Genomic DNA, 21,672 nt, shown 5'->3' with positions numbered 1-21,672 from the left:
GGCAGGAGATACCTTTGGATGAGAAGTAGTCTCAGCTCCTTCTTGAAGGTTAATAGGGAGGTGATGGTGCCAAGGTTTGAGTGGAGAGAATTCCAGACTATCGTCACACAGCCAGACAAGTACTTTTTGAAAGCTGGAGAGTCTAAGAGAAGTGTTTCCGTACTATGTACATATCGGAGTCCACCTTATGCTTTCAGCTTCGAAAGCGAAGTTCCCTAGCATGATGGTGTGTTAAAACTTTGGAGAGTGGTTGGGCTTCCAAGGGAAGCCATTGGAGTGTTAATAAGTATATAGTATGGTCACACCTTTTTGATCACATTCTTTTTTGTCTTTTTGACGAAGCATGCTGTTGCATGTAACACTGCTTTCAGGTGACGCGATGCACTTGGGAGAAGTCCAGTCAAAAAGAGTTACCAAAGTCCATCCAAGACCACACAGGATGGAACAGGAGTCTTGCATTCTTGATTTGGGATAAACTGACTGCTCACCAAAGGAGTCTCCGGTTAAAGCACGCACTGTTAACTGTCGCACTAATTTCTGTTTGAAGATTAAGTCCTTTATCAAAGTTGAAATGTAAGGATTTAGCTCTGACCTTTCTAAACGACAAATGAGCTAATTTAGGATTAAACTGATAACATTGAGTATTAAGATGGGCTATGGAGAAACTCCCCTTCTTAAAGGATCGAGTTCATATAATGTGAAATCATCCAGATTTGCATAGTTTGGTTAAGCTGCAAGTCGTTATTGGTTGAGGAAATCTTAAGATAAACCTGTGTATCTTCAAGACTGATGGCAGAGGATCAGTGAGCTTTTGATTAGGACACAAAGAAGCTTGATAAAGTTTGAGTCAGCTTGAAACCTTGTGGGGCGAAATTTGATTTACTACAATCATGTAATTGTATAATAAATGAAACATTTGACAATTGTACCCCCAAGGCACTTGTGCTTTTTGAGAAGCCTAGTAAACCTAGAACGATCACTGTATCGAATGCAACAGCCACGGTGAAGCACATAAAGACAAGAACTGCAAGAATCAAGAATGTAACATGCTCCATGCAGTGCAGTTTCTCTCCTGAAGTCCAGTCTGTTCCCAATGAAAGACATTGAAAATATTATCGGAAAAGTGTTATTTAAGTTTATACTGCAGCGCAATTCTCAATAACCTTAGAATTGTGCTGGCACACGGCTTAGATCTAGTCTCTTACACTGATCCTTGCACTTACCCCAGAATCCTGAGAGACATCCAACGATTTAAATGCTTGCCCTAAGGGAGTAACTGAATGGATGTCAGACAGCAACTTCAAAGTTAATGATGGGAAGACATAAGTGCCGGTTGTTGGCAACAATACTTCCTACTGGAAAGAACTGCTCTGGCCCCAATTCCTCAGAGAGCAGCCAGTACCCTCTACGGCAGTAAAAAGCCTTGGCTTTTGGCTAGACAGTAAACTCACTATGGAAATTTAAGCCAAAAACTGTCCACAGCATGCTTTGGACTACTACTCACACTAAGAAAAACCATGCAGTGGCTACCTCCCTCATCCAAGAGGGTAGTCATACAAGGACTGTCTTAATTACGGCAATTCCTTGTTTTTGGGAAGAGCTCAATAAGTCATAAGATGCCTACAGATAATTCAAATTGCTGCAGCACGTTCTCTCTAATACGGCCAAACACCACTCAGCAGCCACAGCTTTGGCAGCGCTTCACTGGTTACCAGTTCAAAAAAGGATCCATTTTAAGTCCCTATGCTTGGCCCACCAAGCTATGCAGGGAAAAGGTCCCCTTTTGGTTTGAAGACTGTTATTCACTATATGTGCCAAGGAGATTGCAACTCCCCAAGAGCTAGTCTCTGCTGACCTTCCCCAAAGTCAAGAGAGCCAGGTGTGGTGGCCGTTCCTTTGCCTTTCTGACTGCCAAGTGGTGGAATGACCTCACGGTCTAACTCAGACAAATGCCGCCAGAAAGCTCACTCTGGAAACTCCTAAAGACCCATCTATTGTAGCTTCAACATGACTCGCAGACACCCCTGAAGGACCCAGGTCTCCGCACCGGGAAGCCTTCCGGGGCAGCCGTGCACTATATAAGACACCATGAATAGAATAGAAATGAAATGCAGACCTAAGAGGAAAAAAGTTGTTGCTCATATCGGTTGACAGTTTCTTCAGCAGACCAATTAGTCGGCCAGTTTTGAGGAGTACTCCTCTTGTAAGAGAGAGAGATTCACTAATTTAGTCCAAGGAGACAAAAGGTGTCACGACCGTTTGTCTTTTTTTTTTATTTTTAACACAAGAGTAACGGTTATTTTTATCAGTCCTGTCTGCTTCACTGCGTTTATCAGAATATTTTCATATACTCTTATCGGCACTAAGATTAGTCGAAATAACAAGTGTAGACCAAAAGTGTTGGGTCTACCCACACCCCGCTTCCCCCCCCCCCCACCCCCCCCCTCCCCCGTGCACTGCTATTCAGCAAAGTGATCAAGACTGCAGAATTGAGGTGGAAACCCCATGGGCCTCTAGCGAGTAGAATGTGCAAAGTTTGCTCCATGTACAAGTTATTACAGAAGTATTCTTATGATTTACTCTTGATGGACTGAGGATGCCCTCTGTAATTCAGGGTAAGCTTGGGTGGCATGGAGGAGTAGAGTGTGTCCCATCTGCTGTTCCCTCCGCAGTCCCCTAAAGCCCACTCTCCCACCCCGTACTTTCTCTTTCTTTTTACGAAGCGGTATGGAATTAGAATATATACTTTGCCTGAATATCTGTGTAAAAAAAACATTCTACTGCCATGAAGAGGCATAGCCAGCATGAATGTCATTGGTCTGTCTTTTCTCATTTGTTCTGAAATACACACAGAATCAGTGGGCCTTTGCAGTGCTGCTGTAGTTTTTGATAAGATGGAAAACCTTCACTGTGGATAGTTGGAGGTGAAGGCATGGAACAGGAGGCGTGGGTGAATCACAGCGAGCAGTACAATAACTGAATGCCTCGCAGAAAAGCGAAGTACAGTATAGCAATGGACTAGTTGAAAAAATAAGGGCCAGAAAAAACTAAGTTCAAGAGTAAGCGCAACACTTGTATTGAGTCACATAGAGGCATAGGGACTGAACTAGTACTCTGCACGTTTATGCCTTGATATCCCTTGTGTTAGTATGTGCTTTTCTTGCTGCTCAGCTTATTGAAGAGCTGATAAGGTAAAAACAGGAGTTATGCTAATTTTAACTTTAAAACAATATTTGCAGCTAAAACATATTAAAAGCTCCTAAGAACATTGCTTTTGCAATGTGGTGCTTCTCCTGATAGTTGACAGAAGCCAACTAGTCCCCATTCCCTGGTTGTCTGCTGCTGTTTTCAGGCATCTAAGATATCTAAATTTAACCTAGATGGGATTGATACCCTGTTGGTCTGTGGCTCCTGGTGGATTGGCAAAAGTGCTTCTTTTCCCAATCTGAAAAATACATGTTTAACACTAAGCTTATTTAGCCTCTGTGTTGGTTGGAATTAAGCACCTGCCAGGTTCAGTCATGTGCGGCGGACATGGAACATGCTGGCAATGGAAGAAAATGGTGGTCTAAGTTAAAACGATTAAACTACCAAATGATCCCCCAGTGCATTTACAAGAATGCGGGATGGGATCTACATATTGGTCTATAGATGCTAAGCTTACTTCGTGACTATGACCCTGGCTCGGGTATGGAGGGTGCTGGAGTTGACCATCATCACTACCTAATAGGGTGGATTTTAAAATGTGTATGCAATGGGGAACACACTCCAGCGATAGGTAAATATAATATTGAATAGTTTAATTCAGTTTAGGTTCCATTTAGTAGAACAGTTAAGATTAAGACCACAACCCCTTTCTAACCTTTATTGCAAATGCAGCACTGAAATTGAAGCCTTAATTGATTGTAGTATTTGACAAATGTAAATATTTCATGATGGATCCAGAATAGTTATACCTAGAAAGCTGTTGGATCATAAACATTGATATACCTATTTACTACCCTAAATCTAGTACAGTTCAAAAAGAACAAACCATTCCTGGCTAAAACATGCCTAAATGTTGAAGCCAGTTCATATTCACTTAGCAGTATTTATTTAACAAGGTGTTCTCTTTTGAGAAGAATCTCAAATTATTTCATCTCTCGAATGTCTATGGTCTTAATTATTAAAGTGCCTTAGCGAAACTTTGCATAATTAATATGTCCATACACGTTCTGTTACATTTTGTTCTTTTGTTGAAAATCTTTGATTTTTGCACTCCCTGCTGTATGAACAAAGAATAAACCAAACTTTAACCTTCAGCAGACAAGTTTTAACTAAGCTTTGATGCACAGCATAAAAGGGGGGAAACTTTCTTTTCCTTTACTAGAGATGTGTAAAGGATGGTTTGTGTTCTGCTCCATCCAGCATTGTAAATGGGCTACAAAAACCTTAATGTGAAAGACAAAAATATTAAAATGATGCTCCTCTTTAAGGTCACATTTTGAATAACTTTTTGGATTGAATCTCTGCTCTATGTTTAGGTCTGGCAAGGGACCGCTGTTGTGTGTGTGACCAGCCTCCTGTTTTTCAAAAGTGTAATTCTAAAAACATATACATTTATCTAAATATGCAGGGATTGTGTGTTGGTCCTCTTCATCTATTGTTCTGTTCGGGTATTCCCATTTTGCTTTTGCCCACTGCTTCATGGAGCTATGGGTCAGCATACTTCTGCCACTGCTTATTTTCATTGTGGGTGACGGCCTTCTGCTTGTTCGTGTGTGCATATTCACTTAAGTTGTAGTCCAGTGCTGGTGGGCCAGACTTTGCTTTAATTTCATATTTTTATTTTTGAGCTTGGTCGTTTTATATACCTTTTTTGTTAGCCTATGTATTCTGCCTGTAGGCTGTGGCATTTGTACTTTTTATTGATTTTAGTACCTATTTCATATGTTTAAAAAAATATATCTCAGGCTTGCAAAGGCAGAAAGTTTGACATTTCCAATGTTTGGTTTTAAAACAGTGCTATCCTGTTTATGTTAATGCTCGCAAAGATCAATTATTTTTTTGCCCAGATGTCTTTATGTAGTTCAAAACTCCCTATGCAAACTGTCCCAAGAGTTTTTCCAGACGTGCAACCGCTTACTGATAGCGCTGGTATGGGCAGGACCGAGAAGTAGAGCAGCTCAGGTTACTTTAAAATGGTATCCAGGGGATGAGGGACAGGGACTTCCAGACATAGAATTACACTACTATGCTGCGCACCTATCACACACCGCAACGTGATACCAAAGTTTGGGGTGACTACCTATACGTGGTGTGACACACCGCCCGCGTGTGGAACGGGTGGTTGTAAGGGTCATGCGACAGGCCCCCTTCTCCTGAGATATGGAGATATGGGTCTTGAAGCTATTCTGTGATATCGCAAATAGCATGTCTCTAATACAATGGCAGATGGACAGATGCAGACTGTTGGGCAACCTATATCCCGCGGAACACTTCATATCCTTTCAGGAGACCAGAGAGTTGTTCTTGGTGGGAGAGGGACATTATCTGCAATATAAATAAATTAGCTAAAACAGCCAGTCTGGACGTGATTTCACAGTTCACCACGCTGTGCTGAAACACTGAAGACAATGCTCAATATAGGAGAAGGTGGACACCTGATATCCCTACTGTATAAAGCACTAAAGGCTGACAGGCCTAGGTGGGATATGAAGGTGAGAGACTCCTGGAGCATTCGTCTTGGAAAGGAACTCACTGGCTCAGATTGGGGTGCAACGTGCGATCTGGTCAAGGAGACGTCTGTCAACACAAGTTTTAAATTAATACACTTTAACTATGTCCATCATGTTTACCTCACCCCCATTAAGCTCAGCAGGGTACATCCTGGTTGCACTGCATCCTGCCAGCGATGTGGACAGGAGAGTGCGGGCTTCCTACATCTGGCATGGAATTGTCCTATAGTACAGTTGTTTCCACTGTAGGTAGTGCTTCGACTCCCAGGAGTGACAAAGCTTCTTCTGGAGCACCCTTCGCGGCATTGTGTATTGGGTATACTCAAAGACGAAACGGGAAGATGCACTTAAAATTCACGCATTTAGCTCCGTTGTTACCAAAATGACAGATTGCAATTGGATGATTGGGAACGAGGGCCACTAGTAGCACTTTGGATACAGGACATGATGGAATGGGCAGTAGCTGAGGAGATTCACATTTGGGTGTCCCAAAGAGACTACAAGGTAATAGAGGATCTGGAAACCTGGGCAGCACTGCTTACTGCGTTTGAGAGGCTGGAATGGAAAAGGAGATTACTCATCAACATCCACATACTGGAGGGACGGGGAGACTGGAAGGGTTAGCACGATACGGAGTTAGAAATAGGATGGAAAACAACCCAGGGGCCTACAAAATAGAAAATCCATGGATAACGTAAGGTATACATATGGTATTTCCTTCTGCGAACTATCCATTGTAATGCACATAATTCCCTATGGGAGGGGAAAACCACTACTGGATAAGTCTACAACATGAAGGTATATTGTCCGGACGGGAAGGAGCTCATGAACACAGTCATGTTAATTATGTGTCATAGTTTTTGTATTCTTGCTTGAGGAATGTATATGCATAAACTCTATAAAGAAATACGTTAAAAATATTGTATGTTCATGCATATACGTCTTAAAATGTTATAGCTAGATATTGACTAATTAATTGGATCTTACTCTCACAAAGAACAGCATCATATACATTTTCCTTACCACACAATCCTAGTGGCACCAAAGGGATTTTCTATTAACCTAAAAAAGATGTAAGCAGTGATGTAAACCCAGGCATCCAAAAATGTGTTTATTGTTAAGTCCTTAAACCCTAAACACCCCTAGTCCCTTTCTCTTATTACACACACATATGGCATCACCATGACCTCATTGATGTGTTCACATTGTATTTATGCCTGTTGTAACACTCCTACTTTTCTGCTCCCTATGCCTCTAACACAGGATCTGGACGGCAGCCAAGTAAAGAATGATCCACAGACCCTTGAAAAGTTTTTCGAACGTCCAAGAGCTGATCAAATCTGCCAGTTTTTTCTGCATCATCCAATTCAGCCTTCCACGGGCCTGCCATTTAATGGAAGATTAGCCTTTTGGAGAAAAGATGGGAGTAGGCGCAGCTGGTTAAGTTATTCTCAAGTCCAAAAAGCTATGTTTTGTTCGGTTTGCTTGGTATTTAGCAAAATTGGAAGAAAGTGCCCGTTCATCTTTGGGATGAAAAGATGGAAACATGTTCACCAGCGAATAGAGGAACACGAGAATAGCAAACATCACCTTCGCTGCACCGACTTTCACAAGAAGGTGGTCTCGGTGGTTGACAAAAGCAGTCCTCCCTCTCCTCAGCAGAGCTTAATGTGCACTGAAGCAATCAAGACTGAGCCAGAAGATTCTCTACAGATTGTAAGTATACAGTTATGTTAATCGTTTAATTTATTATACTTAGTAAGTTGGATCCTGGGCCAGTTTGCTTTACTAAATATATCTTCTATCTAAATCAATTACAGACACATTAATGGGTCGTGCTGATGTTAAAGACCATAGAATTGAAGTATTAGCAGCTTTACCTTAATAGGCATTGGACCCAGCTCACTAAGAACATTTTGAACTGTCGCAAGTAGGCTTACATCTAAGTTTTCAGCAATTTTCCTATGTTCTTGGATTTAACAACAGTTTGGGTGTGCTTCCCAGTAAATGCATAATGATTCCCACATTCAGTGGTGTGTCGTGTATATTTCTACCATGAAAAGAAAAGCATGATTGCATTTGAACTTTTGTGTGTGCCTGTGTGTGCGCGTGTGCCTGTGCCTGTGTGTGCCTGTGTGTGTGTGCGCCTGTGTGTGTGCGCCCGCCCCCCCTGCCTGCTTGCCAAAATGTATCCCAAGAAGAAACCATCTTCTCCCCCGCCAATTTTATGTTGGGGTTTTCCCTCCTCTCAAGCCTTAGCCATTTGATGCTTGAAGGAAGTACCAAATACAATGCCATAGTTCATTGCTGGACTGATCGGTGTAGGAGGGGGGCAATTAAATGAGGCCATTTTGGTGCCTCTAATTTTAAACTAAGCTGTATAGTATCAATCCAAAAACCAAAAGATCAGAGCAGGTAGAGTTCATGTTAACATGTGCTGATCTTTGTAGAATCCCTCAAAGCATGGCACACAAAAATGGGGTGAAAGGATGCAGAACCACTGCTGGTTGGCATTCAGTTAAGAAACCAGCCAGACAAAGGATTGCCCTCTTCCCCTAAATTCCCCATACCCTCCCAACTTGCACACATGCAATTATAGTATTATAGATGTGGAGGGGGCCCTTATTGTGAGTGTCTCTGAGCATTTTCACTAGGGAGGGATGGAACTTTACTACTCTAGGCCATTATACGTTTTCCAGTGATTCTGGGCCAAGATCAAAGTTTGCAGAAAAACTCGAACTTAATTATGGGCCGATATACCAAACCAGGACTTTAAAATGGAGCTTCGTGGTCTGTAAGCCCTGTGTCGCTGCTCTCTGACACTGCATGGCCTCAACCTGCCCTCAACCTGCCCTCTCTGTTCCACACCACTGGCAGAAATTGCCCGCCGATAGCCCCCACGTACAATTAACTGCTCTAAGATGGTGGTAAATGTGTGCAGATTTGGGCCTGTTCATCCTTGAAGGGATAAAATGCGCAGTTTTGAACTCTGTAATCTCCGGGCGTTGCGCTAGGACCACATATGATATTTAATAATGTCATGATTGATATTAATTGCTGGAACGTAGGCAGAGGAAAGAATGAGACAAACTCAATAAGTTTCTCCCCCAAATTATTGCACAAATGTCAGCTTCTTGACAATTTGAAAATCATCTTTAGATATACAAGGTTATTCAGTGTTAAGTAAAAGTGGCTTATGTCAGATCCGAATATACTTCTATGTATTTTCAAATTATAGATAGGATTGTCTTTAGGCAAATGTGTTAAAGGTTTTTTGCTTCAGAATTTCAAACGTTTACTTTCCGGGCACCGTGTTTAAATAGTGAATTTGGTAGCAGTCGTTTCGACAAAAGTAAACGCCCATAACAAAAGTAACCCATGTCCTTACACATCTAGAGAACACTGAATGTTCTCTTCCAATTGAAACCTATTATTATGACACAAAAATAGTGTGGTGGCATATTTATCTGTATGACTTGGATTCCAGAGCACCCACATTGCCATAGAACACAATATTGAGAAGACTGTCTTATACTATATGAAGGCATTTATACTCCATGTGTCAGACAGAGTATTGAGATTTTTATGCCTGCATCAACAGGCAGGACTTCTGACCTCCTGGTCATGGGCTCAGCTCTCTGCCCGTGCAGCTCCGCTGTCTGAGTCTCCCTGCTGCTGTTGCCTCCAACTCTGCATGCACCTGCCAGGGGTTTCTAGTCCCACTGAGGGTATCGTTTCCCTGTGACACTCGTCGTATACCGTGTCCATTTTCTGCCTTTTTGACCCTGCTTATCCTGACTCCGTGCTCTTTTCTGTTTTTCCTGATTTCCATTGCCTGATTCTCTTCTTGCCTTTCTTGTCCCACCTTCTCATCCCTGTGCTGGTTCCCGCCCTTGACTTGTGGAATGATGCTGTCATTTCATTGATCCTGAAGCCCGGGAAGGACCCGAACCTGTGCCAGTCTTACCGGCCAATATCACTATTGAATTGTGATTATAAGACCTTTGCAGGGATACTGAACGCCCGGCTCTTTAAGATTGTGGGCCCAATAATCCATGAAGATCAAACTGGATTCCTTCCGGGTAGGCAGATGTTGGATTTAGTTTATACTCTAATTGGTTCAATTGATCTTGCAACAGTGCAGGGTGTCCCTCTCCCAATTGTCACCATCGACGCAGCAAAAGCCTTTGACCGAGTCAACTGGCATTACCTGGACAGAGTGTTGAAAGCTTTTGAGTTTGGAGATATCTTTAGGGAGGTCCTTAAGAAAATATATAAAGCACCCCAGGCACAGATTCTGATCAATGGTAGCCTGTCGGCGGTGGTGACAATTGAGTGTGGCACCAGGCAGGTGTGCCCGCTTTCCCCCGTCCTGTTTGATCTATATATATTGAGCCTTTGGCCCAGAGTTTAAGGCGGTACGAAAAGATCACCCCTTTTGTTGCAAAGGGGTTTAAGAGGAAGCCGGCCGTGTATGCAGATGACTTGATTTTGTTGTCATCCAATGTTAATACGACCTTATCTGAATTGCTTATGGAGGTTCAGACATAAATCATGGCCTGGAACATAGCAGCTCAGGTGGCGAGGCTCTCCAAGGAGTTGAGATACCTTGGAGTTACAATAACTCAGGATCTCAGGGACATCCCCAAAATAAACCTAGAGAGAGTCTCTAAGGAGGTAGACCTACTATTGAAAAGATGGCAGAATATACAGTTATTTCTTTTCAGACGGGTTAACCTGCTCAAAATGTGTGTTTTACCTAAGTTTGCCTACTTCTTTAACAACATCCCTTTGGAGTTTGATACGGTTGGGTTACTTAAAATTCAGGGTAAGATTTCCTATTTTGTATGGGCAGGCAAAGGGATTAGGCTATCCTGGAAGAAACTAAGGCGAAAACTTGCACATGGGGGTTTGAGTTTACCAGATCTTCAGCTGTACTGTTGGGTGTATCAATTAAAGAATTGCAGGATGCTGCTTCTTAGGCCAGATCGTTCGCTTATTGGCGGAATGTTTAAAGCTATGCTGTCAGACTTGGCTGAGGAAGGCTTTATGTATAAGTTTGGTGCTCCCAAGTGCTTTAAAAAAACGTTCCGGCTCAAGGTTCTTTATTCGGCGGCTAAGTTGTGGTCTGACTGCCGAATCTGTTTGGAGTTGTCCTATTACAGTGAATGGGCACCAGTGTGGCACTCTCCAGGAACACCAGAGTGCCTTTTAGATGCTCTTGTTCAGCCATTGAAAGACGCTGGAGTTGTGCACTGGAAGGATATTGTGGAGGGTAGCAAATGCTTCCCCTGGGATTTTTGGACGAATCTTACCAGTGGTACGCTCTCTAGGTTTAAGTAATACCAAATCTAGTCCTGGTGCAAGAGTCAACACTGGTCCCCTCTAGAGGACAATCCCATGGAAGACGAATTACAAGTTTCGAACCCGAAAAAGAAAGACGTAGCACAGTGGTACAATCATCTCCTTGCAGCAGCCGACTGGAATATATGTACCAGGTCTGGGAGAAGTGCTTGCCGAGTGAGGAGCTGAAAAATCTATGGCAAGTATCTGCAGACACACTTTACCCGCTGGTTAAATCTGCTGCACTAAGGAGACACCACTTTTTTACGCTCCACAGGTTATATTGGTCCCCACTCAAACTTTCTAAAATCAAGGGCAATGGAGAAGCAAATTGTACGAGATGTGGCACCCAGAAAGCGGATGATATCCATGTGTTTACTGTCTGCCCGTTGATTCAAGAATACGGGGGCAATGTGGTTAAGACTTTGTCAGACGTCCTGGGTGCGGAGGTGGAGGTAAGCCTTTCTCTTATTATGATTGGCACCATACCAACGCCAGATGGGGTATCTAGTATTTCAGGGATACAGAAAAACTGGTGTTTTATTGGATCCTTTTAGCCAGGAGGGAGATCTGCAAGTTATGGCGCCAGACGTCTCTCCTCACCTGTAGAGCCTGGTGGAACTCTGTGAGATACTTTAGAGACTTAGACCAGAAGGTTAATGTTTATAGCGAAACAATCTCTAGTAATGTAGGACACTGTCAGACTGCAGACTATGAAGTGTAAAAAAGAAAACAAAAGCAGCAGGCCTTTTCCATCCATCAATTATTCTGGAACAACTTTCCTTTATCCATACGGACTGAGACAACGGTGTCCAGTTTAGGAAGGAGATGAAGACTCGACTCTTTAAATACTACATCACAATGCGCTATCCGCCCATAAACCAGCTGCATCTCCTATCACTTGTTGACTTTGTTTGTCTTTGAACCTGTACAGCGCTCCACTGCTTTTCGGCTTGTTTCGCTCTATAGAAATACCATACTTATATGCTCCAAATATTGTACACCACGTTTACACATTGTCTACGCGAGTCCCTGCCAGCTCCTTCAGGTACTTCTTAGCGGTAGCCCATACATGTGAAGGCCCAAAATCTGCAAGCTATGATATCCTAATAAGACCAAATATGATTGAATTGTGTTAGTCAGTGTAGATTTCCCAATATGATCTGGAGCAGTTGATACTCTCATAGTATCTAACATGTAACTATGCTGTATTGTAATCTAGCGTATCTCACTCCTAGCATGAGTTGTCTTTGGCCAATGAATATAAATCACAATTTTGTAATTAAAAAAACAATAGTACTTCACCCAAGTTTCATTATATTGTAAATCAAATTCATATGTATCATTACAGCTGGCTTCCCACTGAGCTAACTCGCATATAGAATTTTCCAGTGCCTAAAGACCATAAGACCATTGTAAGCATTTGGGTTATTGGTTAAGGGGTGTGTATACCCCACTCCGGCAACAGCCACAATCCTTGTGAGGGTGTACCACAACAGTCACTAACTTAACCTGCGCTTTATCCTCCGGTAGCTTGGCACAAAAGCAGCCATGCCTAACTTGGAGGTAATGTGCCAAGTATTTACGCAGCACACAAATAATACAGTAAAAACACAATAGAGGGATCACCCATTTAACCCTGCATAGCTGAAGTATACCTTTGTAGACTTCTCCATTACTCAATCAGCGAGCTCATACCTGTGCACATGTCGCTTGCCTGCTTTGTAATTATGTACAGGCTGTGCATAAGCTGGGGGGCACTGGACGGGGCACTTCAGGGCAACACATCACTAAAGGTTACTTTCCGTCCCATTGTTTAATTTGTCCTCCTTTTGTTGGACACTACTCCCCTGCTCTGCATCTGTTTTACTATACCCTTGCATTGCATGCGCTTTCAGGGATTACGAAATGGCACTTCCACCATAATTGCTGTCAACATTGGGCTTGAATATATGATTACATTGTCTACTCTGCATACCGCACTGTATGTCCTCGTAGATCCGGACCTCCTCTTCCAGCTAGGGTCACTTATGTGGTTTCAGCGGCATGCAAGGGCTAGATTTTTGCTTTCCTGGTGTGAAATAACGTATAGTTTTCTGTGCAATGCCATAGCTCTTAGCAAAGATCTTACCAGATGATGGAGGGTTTACGTTATCCATTGTAATATTAATACACTATGATTCTAATAGTGAACCCATGATATGTGCTTGGCAAATATCATTCTCTCCTGCTAATTTCTTTCTACTTAACTGGCATGCGTTACACACTGGCTAATGTGTTAATGCAATTAATTAATGCTGTTGCATTATTGCTGATTTGTTGCATTGTATACAGTCTATTGACAAAATGTTAATAAACAGATTTAAACAAAAAAATTAAGAAAAAAACGGCACAAGAAAACCCCCAAACCAATTTGGAATAACTGAGCACATTTTCATAAATAAAGTGATAGCAGAACAACAAAAATCTAATCAGTAGAACCAGAAATATTCAGTTTTAACCTACTTTAGTGCAAGTAGCATCAAAGGCAGAATGCAAGACATGCTCTCATCAGGTCGTGCTAGACCGGGGGAAAATCACAAGTTCAGGCCAACCTCGCTGGAGTGTGGGTCGGATACAAGAACTGGGTTAGCCCTGCTGAAAAGTTACCTTTCCAAGTCTGGTGCATAGAGTTCTGTTCGCATTGAAGGAGGCTTTTCACACAAAGAGGGGTCTAGTGTTGTGGACAGTCCTCACTGTAATGCAAAGATTCAGTCGTCGCTGGAGCTTCATAGTAGTTGATTGTCGTGGACGGTTGCTGTTTATGCTAGGTGCAGATATCACATTCCCAGTCATTTCGGGCGGTTGTTGTTGGTGTGAAGAGCTGGTCTCAGAGCTTCACGTTGGTGGTCTTCGCGGACAGCACAGTTTCAGCCCGAAGAGGCCCCTTTCTCGGTCGCAAGGAGCTTCCACTGATCACTTTCAAGGGTCCAGGAACTGATCGCACCTCTTGAGGATCAGGCCTCACTCCAGCAGAGGCCGGCTGCAGGGCTCGGGCAGGTCCAGTTGCAGCTTGGCAGCTGCTTAGAAGCCTCTGAAGCTTGTTGTGTCCCTATAGTTCACACAGGTCAGCCAACTGACCCTTGTTGTCACTCTGAGTAGTCTGAGATCAAGGCAGCCAGTGCCAATCTTGCTTCTTCGGACAGCAAAGCAGTCCTTGAAGTAGCAGGGAATTCCTTTGGCTGCAGAGCATTCCTTCTTCTGAACCTTCCACAGGTCCAAGAGTGGTCTGATTAGTTGTTCTAAATGTCCTTTTATTATACCTAATGCCAGCCTTTACATTGGGGGGAGGGGGGCTCCTTGCCCTTCCGCCAACACTGGTTCAGGTAAGTTCTTCCCCTTTCCTTGGTCAGGGCACCAAAAGGTCTGGGATGGCAAAAAGTAGAGCAGGTCTGGTGTCTGGTTCATTTGTGTGTTCTGTAGGCAAATCCCTTTGAAATGTAAGTGACGCTGGGTACTGCCCCTCCCCAATTATCCTGCCAGCATGGCCAATCTTGCTCACACCCAAGCCCCCTTTGTCTCACTGTCTCGAAGCAATACAGAGATTTCAAATTACAGGTAATTTGAGAGTAAACTGCATATTTCTATCTGCTTCCAAGCTAAAGATAGCACTTCTTAAATGTAATAAGGTAGGTACCCCCAGTGTTAGTCAATGGGAAAGATAGGCCTTACAACAGTGAAAAACAACATTCACTTGTTTTCACAGTCAGCACATGTTAAACTGAAGTACATAGGTCCTCCTTTTTAAATGCAATGCATCCTGCCCTATGAGTCTTTAGGGGCGCATTAAGGATGGCTTATAAGTATTCAAAAGGAAGGTTTAAGCCTTTCAAAAGGTTTATTTAGTTATTTAGAAATGGCAGTATAAAACTGCCCACACAGACTACAGTGACTGACTTGAGATATTTTTTACGGTGCTACTTTAGTGGGTGGCACAATGAGTGCTGCAGGCTCACTAGAAGCATTTAATTTACAGACCATGGGTACAGGCAGCGCCATTTACTAGAGTCTTACAAGTAAAGTAAATGTGCCAGTTAGGTGTTGTCCAACTTGACCATGTTTGAAGGAGAAAGCACAAGCACTTTAGCACTGGTTAGCATCCGTAGAGTCCTAAAGCCAACAAAAACTAATTCAACAAACTGGAAAGGGGAAGGCAAAAGGTTTGGGTGAATACCACACTAAGGATGTCAGGTCTAACACTATCTAAGAATTGCACATAGTGCTCTAAAATAAGTGCCACACACCCCCAACTCAAGTTACGCTGCTTGAGCCTAAAGATGGATTCAAACTGTAAATAAAACTAAAGATAAAATATTAACGTTTTTACTTAAATAGTTGAGCATCAAGCTCTCTGTAAAAGTAGGAGTATTCAGTTTCATATACTGGAGGAGGTAATGAAAGTGCTTTATTATTAATATTTTTGATGGTTTATGTGAAATGTCCTCGGCATCTTTTGTGACGCGACAACCGCTACATAAATCATAACTCGTTACTCTTTACCAAGAGAGTGATCTAATCCTCCAACTAAATTTGACTTTCATGTATCTCTTAGCAAATACTACTGTGTTGCTCTTGGATGTATTACAACAGCTCAAGATCTCCTGCTCCAATCTGAATCTGCCATTTGTACAACAGCGGGTGTAAATATTAGCAGTACCAAATGTAGAGGAAAAGTTTCTGTTGACTAAGATATGAGTAAAACAAAATCATGCTGCACAGGGAAAACAATACAAGGCCACAATGCACCTCTGCTTAAATCTATTCTCACAGGGTATTAGTTGATACAGGTCCCTATCTCCCATTGGTATTTTAGTCTTCATAAAAATACCTCTTTAGACTGTTTACTTTTCCATGTATTCAACAGGCAACTAGTTTGCACTACAATGCCTGATCATAAATGTGGCACAAGCTGATTGCCCTCCCGAACCCCCTTGGAACGTATTTATCTAGGATGACATATAATGCCGTCATAGTATCCAGACGGGACGAATTTGATTGAAATCCTGATTGCTCTGTAGGCAAAATATTATTTTTAACAAGACATCAGAATGGAGCTCCTGGCTTTGAATAACACTATTGAAATTGAGCCAATTAGTATATCTAATAAAAGTTTCTACTGCTAAATGACCAAGTTATTGTCTTGCGATACCTCTAATTTGGTTCTTGACAATATATTGCCATATACTTCTCTTAAATATACTTGGCCTTGGAATGCTCGGATATATGGACAATACTAGGTCACAATAACCTTGATTTCCCCAGTAAAAGGTCTCAATATGTGATGTGATCACCATCCTGTTTGTGTTTGCTTTTCCAATTTGCATGATGTTTACTTGTTGTTTCTCCTTGTCTCTAACGTAGGATCTGGAAGATAGTCAATTTGTGGGTGATCCACTTGAACTTGAAACTTTATTCGAACGTCCAAATTTGGATCAACTCTCGCAGTTCTTTCAGCATCATCCAATTCAGCCTTCCAAAAACTTGCCATTTAATGAACGGTTAGCATTTTGGAGAAAAGATGGGACAAGACGAGACTGGTTGAGTTATTCTATTATCCGCAAAGCCCTTTTCTGCTCATTTTGCTTGGCGTTTAGTACAAGTAAAGAAAGCGGTCCATTTATCAGTGGGATGAGAAGCTGGAAACATGTTTACCAGCGGATAGAGGAACATGAGAAGAGTAATCAGCACCAGCACTGCGTTGAGTCGGTCAGGGTGCCCTCATGTGTAAACCTAAGTAGTCTTCATCCGCAGGACTTGGAATGCACTGAACCAGGTTTGACTTCTCCAGAAGACTGTCCAGAAATCGTAAGTATGCCAAATAATTTCATGTAGTGTATTGAAAGTATTAAGGGTATGTTTGACAGTCATTTAGTTGTAATATGTGATACATGCATTTGGTTGCATAGATATGCCTTATCTATTGTTATGCAGTCATGTCGGCATTCTTACCATCAATAGGGAGAGAGCTGTGGTGCTGCAACATGGTTCCTGCTTGCTCTACTGTTCCACTGAAGATTGCAAGGCTAATAGCGCAAACGACTTGCTGGAAATTACACTTATAGCCTTATTACGGCTTGAAAGTTAAATTGGTTGCAAAAAACGTCTGTGGAAATAAGTTAGCATATTTTGCATCAGATTTCAGGTTAGCTTACGAGAAATTGGACTAAAGTGTTGGAATGATGTTAGTGGTTGGGTATATCATACAGTATTACCATTTCTGTAGTAGGGGATCTCTGTGTATAGTCATAATCTAGAGAATAGTCCCGCCCATGTGCGCGGACCCCGGAGCAATAAAAAATAATCTCTAAAAGGTGACAAATCATGCAGACCTGCATACACCTTTAAGAGAGAATTTAATTTAAAGACAGATAATGCAGCCTATACCCACAGGCTACACTGTCCAGTACTTCAACTAGAATTCCACCAAAATCCACAAACAGCACTGCCTGTCCAGTTTTTCTCCACATAGGAAAAAACCCTGCCTCTACCAGCAAAAGCCTCTGGAATGATAGAGAGGAAGGAGTGGACAGACAAGCCCCATAGGCTGCCATTATGTGGCTTGGAACAGGATACTGTGCCTTTAAGAAAACTTTCCAGTTTTCCAGAACTTTCCCCAGTATCCCAGAATGCCCAGCAGGTCCCATTTACTTTCAGTTCTTTTTTCCGGCTCCTGCTAGCAGGACCCTGGAGCATTGAGCTCTACCTTTTTCAAGGTTTTCATTGAGATTTTGGCAATTTTTGTCACTTTTTCTTGTGTTTAGTAGCTGGTACTGTCAACATGCCTGGCTTGTTCGACAAGTGCCCGGAATGTGGTCGAAAGAAGGCTAAAACTGACCCACACGAGGTGTGCATAGCTTGCCTTCCCCAGTCCCACGTGCCTGAAAGCTGTACCATCTGCCACTCGTTTTCAGCAAGAACCCTGAGGGACAGGATGAAGAGCAGGCTTCAAGCTCTGGAGGAGCGAAGACTGAAGGCACCAGGTGGGTCTGGAGGGGCTGATTTGGCCCATACTGAGGCCTCTGGGGGGCTCCCCAGGGGCAGGAAGACCAGTAAGCGCTCCCGCTCCCCGTCGACGTCGAGGGCGGCGACGGCGACGTCGAGGAGGATGACCACCGTCTGTTCGCCGTCTCCCCAGGGCTCTGGGGAGAAGCGGCGTCGACGATCGCCGTCGAGGGACCTGAATAGGCCGCCGTCGACTACATCGGCGTCGTCGGCGACGACGCCGTCTTCGGCTGCGTCCAGCGGTCGACGTCGAGAGAAGCCCCGGCGTCGGCGTTCGGCGTCGAGGGATCGCAGCTCGCCGTTGATGAAGAGAAGGAGATCGCCGTCGAGGCGAAGGTCGCCGTCGAGGCGGAGGTCGCCGTCGAGGCGGAGGTCGCCGTCGAGGCGAAGGTCGCCGTCGAGGCGGAGGTCGCCGTCGAGGCGAAGGTCGCCGTCGAGGCGGAGGTCGCCGTCGAGGCGGAGGTCGCCGTCGAGGAAGAGATCGACGCCGAGAAGATCGCCGTCGAGGCGCAGGTCGACGTCGAGGCACACGTCGACGTCGAGGAAGAGAGAGTCGCCGGGATCGGTGTACTCAGTGTTGTATACCCCGCCTCGGAGGTCTCCGTCGCCTCCTCCTCTCCCACCTCTGCCACCGCCTCCTCCACCACCGCCACCTCCTCCACCACCGTCTCCACCTCCTCCACCGCCTCCTCCGCGGCCGCGGACTCTGTCTCCGCCACCCCGGCCTCTGTTGCTGCCAAGCACTCCTGCGGTACCGCCGCCGGTCCCCCCGAGGTCGGTTTCCCTTCCACGGTACCCGACTCCGCCGCAGGGGACCCCGAAGCCACGACGCCCACGGTCGCCTGGACCAGCGAGACCGGCGGACAGGCCTAAGCCGAAGAGGTCGCGCTCCCGCTCTCACAGGAGGCGACGATCGCGGAGCCGAGGGCGATCCTCGTCAGACTCTAGACGACGCCGCAGAAGGTATAGGTCCAGGTCGCGCTCCTCGGACAGGGACCTTTCCCCGACGCTGTCGGACTCCCCGGGGACTAGGGTGTCGCCGGTGGACGACTTGGTCTCGTTCCAGGAGGTGCTGTTGCGAGGGGCTGCGAAGCTGAATATCACGGTGACGGTTCCAACACCCACGACGTCCGTGATATTTGAGACGCTTCATAAAAGACACTTGTCTCGCCCCCTCCTTCCTCTCGTGCCTGGACTGGTGGAACCAGCCTTGGAACTGTTCCTCACTCCCGCAACAGCGAAGGCCGCTCCGTCCAGGCTCATGAAGAAATATAGGGCCCCGGAGTCGGATCCGTCATTCTTGAGAGGGGACCCGAAGCCGGATTCAGTGATCGTGACGGCGGCGAGAAAACAACATGCGACCGCCCCGGCCTCCACGGTGCCACCGGACAAGGAAAGCCGCTGGCTGGACTCTGCGGGCAGGAAGGTGTGTGGTACCGCCGCCACCACGATGAAGGCGGCGAGTGCAGGGGCGTTGTTGGGCCGTTACGACTGGGCCCTGTGGGAATCCCTGCAGCAATATGCGGACCTCCTGCCACGAGACAAGAAGGAGGACTTCTTGGAGACGGTGCGCGAAGGCATGCTGGTTTCTAACCAAACGATCAGCGCAGCAGCGGATATATCGCTATTGGCCGCCCACGCCTACTGTCATGGCGTCCACCAGCGGCGCCATTCCTGGTTGCGCCTGACGTCCCTCAAGCCGGAGGCGCAGCAGAGAGTGGCCAACCTGCCCTTCTCGGGGGAAACCCTGTTCGGGAAGCATGCGGATGATGAAATGGCCCGCATGAAGGCTGAAGCGGAAACCCTGGCGGCCGTCGGGTTAGAGAAGGCCGAGAAAAAGAAACGACCGTTCCAGAGGAGGTTCGGGTCGTCGGGCCGAGGGCGTGGGCAGGGCTCGGGACAGCAGCAGCCACAACAGCAGCAGTTCCGCAAGCCCTTCCAGAAGCGCCAGAGGGGTAGAGGTGGCCAGCAGGCTACTACCACAAACAAGGGCCCGGCCGGGTCTCGGCCCTGAGCTGTTACTTCCCCCTCAACCGTTACCCACTCCAGTGGGGGGAAGCATTCGATTTTTTCCGGCAGAGTGGAGAAAAATTACTCAGGACAAGTGGGTGCTGAATATTGTTTGCAATGGATACAGTCTTCGGTTCATCAGCCCGCCTCCAGCGATTCCGCCGGTCAGCTCTCGCTTCCAGCTGAGGGAGCTCCAGGCGGAGGCAGACATCTTGTTGAGAAAAAAGGCGGTAGAAGAAGTACCTTTGTCTCAAAGGGGAAGAGGTCTGTACTCTCGGTTCTTCCTCGTTCGCAAGAAGGACAAGAACGAGTTCAGGCCCATTCTGGATTTGCGACAAGCAAACAAGTGGATTCGCAGAGAGAAGTTTCGCATGCTATCGTTGCACCAGATTTACCCTCAGCTGCAACGGGGAGACTGGCTCTGTGCCATAGATCTACAGGATGCGTACTTCCATGTGCCCATAGCACGGAAGCACAGGAAGTTCCTGCGATTCCAAGTCGGCGCCAATCACTATCAATACACAGTACTGCCATTCGGGCTAAAGTCTGCTCCCAGGACTTTTTCGAAGTGCATGGCGGTGGTGGCGGCACACCTGCGGAGGAACAAGGTGTTTGTCTACCCGTATCTGGACGATTGGCTGATCAAGGCATCATCCATCGAGGAAGCGCAAGAACACTTCCGATGGACGTGCGAGCTCTTGAACAAGCTGGGGTTACACGTCAACATGTCCAAATCGGTCCCGTCTCCGGTACAGTGCATACAGTACCTGGGGGCCTCCATAGATACGCGGTCGGCAAGCGTGTCTCCTTCGGAGGAGAGACGGTTATCACTCCTTCGGAAGGCTCAGGACCTCAGGACTGCTCCATCGACGACTGTGAGGAAGGTGTCGTCTCTACTGGGATCGATGGCCTCCTGTATCTTCCTCACTCCGCACGCACGTCTACACATGCGACCACTGCAGGAGTGCTTGGAGGATCAGTGGGATCAGAGGACAGGCTCTTGGGACGACAAGATCCGACTGTCTCTACATGCTTGTCAGTCTCTGAAGTGGTGGTGTTCGGCGGAAAACCTCCTCAAGGGGGTTCCCTTCCACAAGGACATTCCCACGACGAATGTGGTGACGGATGCTTCTCTCCAGGGCTGGGGTGCGCATTCCGGGGACCTGCAGATTCAAGGGAAGTGGTCTCCTTTGGAATCGACGTACCACATCAATTTCCTGGAACTCAGAGCTGTCTTCCTGGCACTGAAGGCTTTCCTTCCGTCCTTCCAGACCAACTCGCTGCTGATACAGACGGACAATACAACCACGATGTATTACCTCAACAAGCAGGGGGGGTCGAGATCGCGCACTCTGTCGCAGGAGGCGCAGGCGATCTGGCGCTGGCTGCTGGCCCGAGGACTGACGATTACGGCCACGCATCTGCCAGGGGTGCAGAATGCTCAGGCGGACGCCTTGAGCAGGCTGATTCAGGAAAACCACGAATGGGTCATAAACGACGAAGTACTAGGAGAAGTCTTCGCAAGGTGGGGGACTCCAGACGTAGATCTGTTCGCCACCGC

The 21,672-nt window shown here is 45.6% G+C and overlaps 1 protein-coding gene across 2 annotated transcripts in view; it reads left to right on the top strand.

Moving 5' to 3' along the window:
* The window catches only part of LOC146801640 (uncharacterized), a 121,556-nt gene that overhangs the window by 87,679 nt on the left and 12,205 nt on the right, over window positions 1-21,672 (top strand). For both annotated transcript variants that reach the window (XM_085621123.1, XM_085621122.1), the window contains exons 3-4: window positions 6,981-7,433; window positions 16,461-16,904. In XM_085621123.1, coding sequence (XP_085477249.1) covers window positions 6,981-7,433; window positions 16,461-16,904 — 897 coding nt within the window. The remainder of the gene's footprint in view (window positions 1-6,980; window positions 7,434-16,460; window positions 16,905-21,672) is intronic.

This window comes from Triturus cristatus, chromosome 8, assembly GCF_964204655.1.
Source record: "Triturus cristatus chromosome 8, aTriCri1.1, whole genome shotgun sequence".
In the NCBI taxonomy this organism is placed as follows: Eukaryota; Metazoa; Chordata; class Amphibia; order Caudata; family Salamandridae; genus Triturus; species Triturus cristatus.
This window is presented reverse-complemented; position numbering and strand designations above follow the sequence as displayed.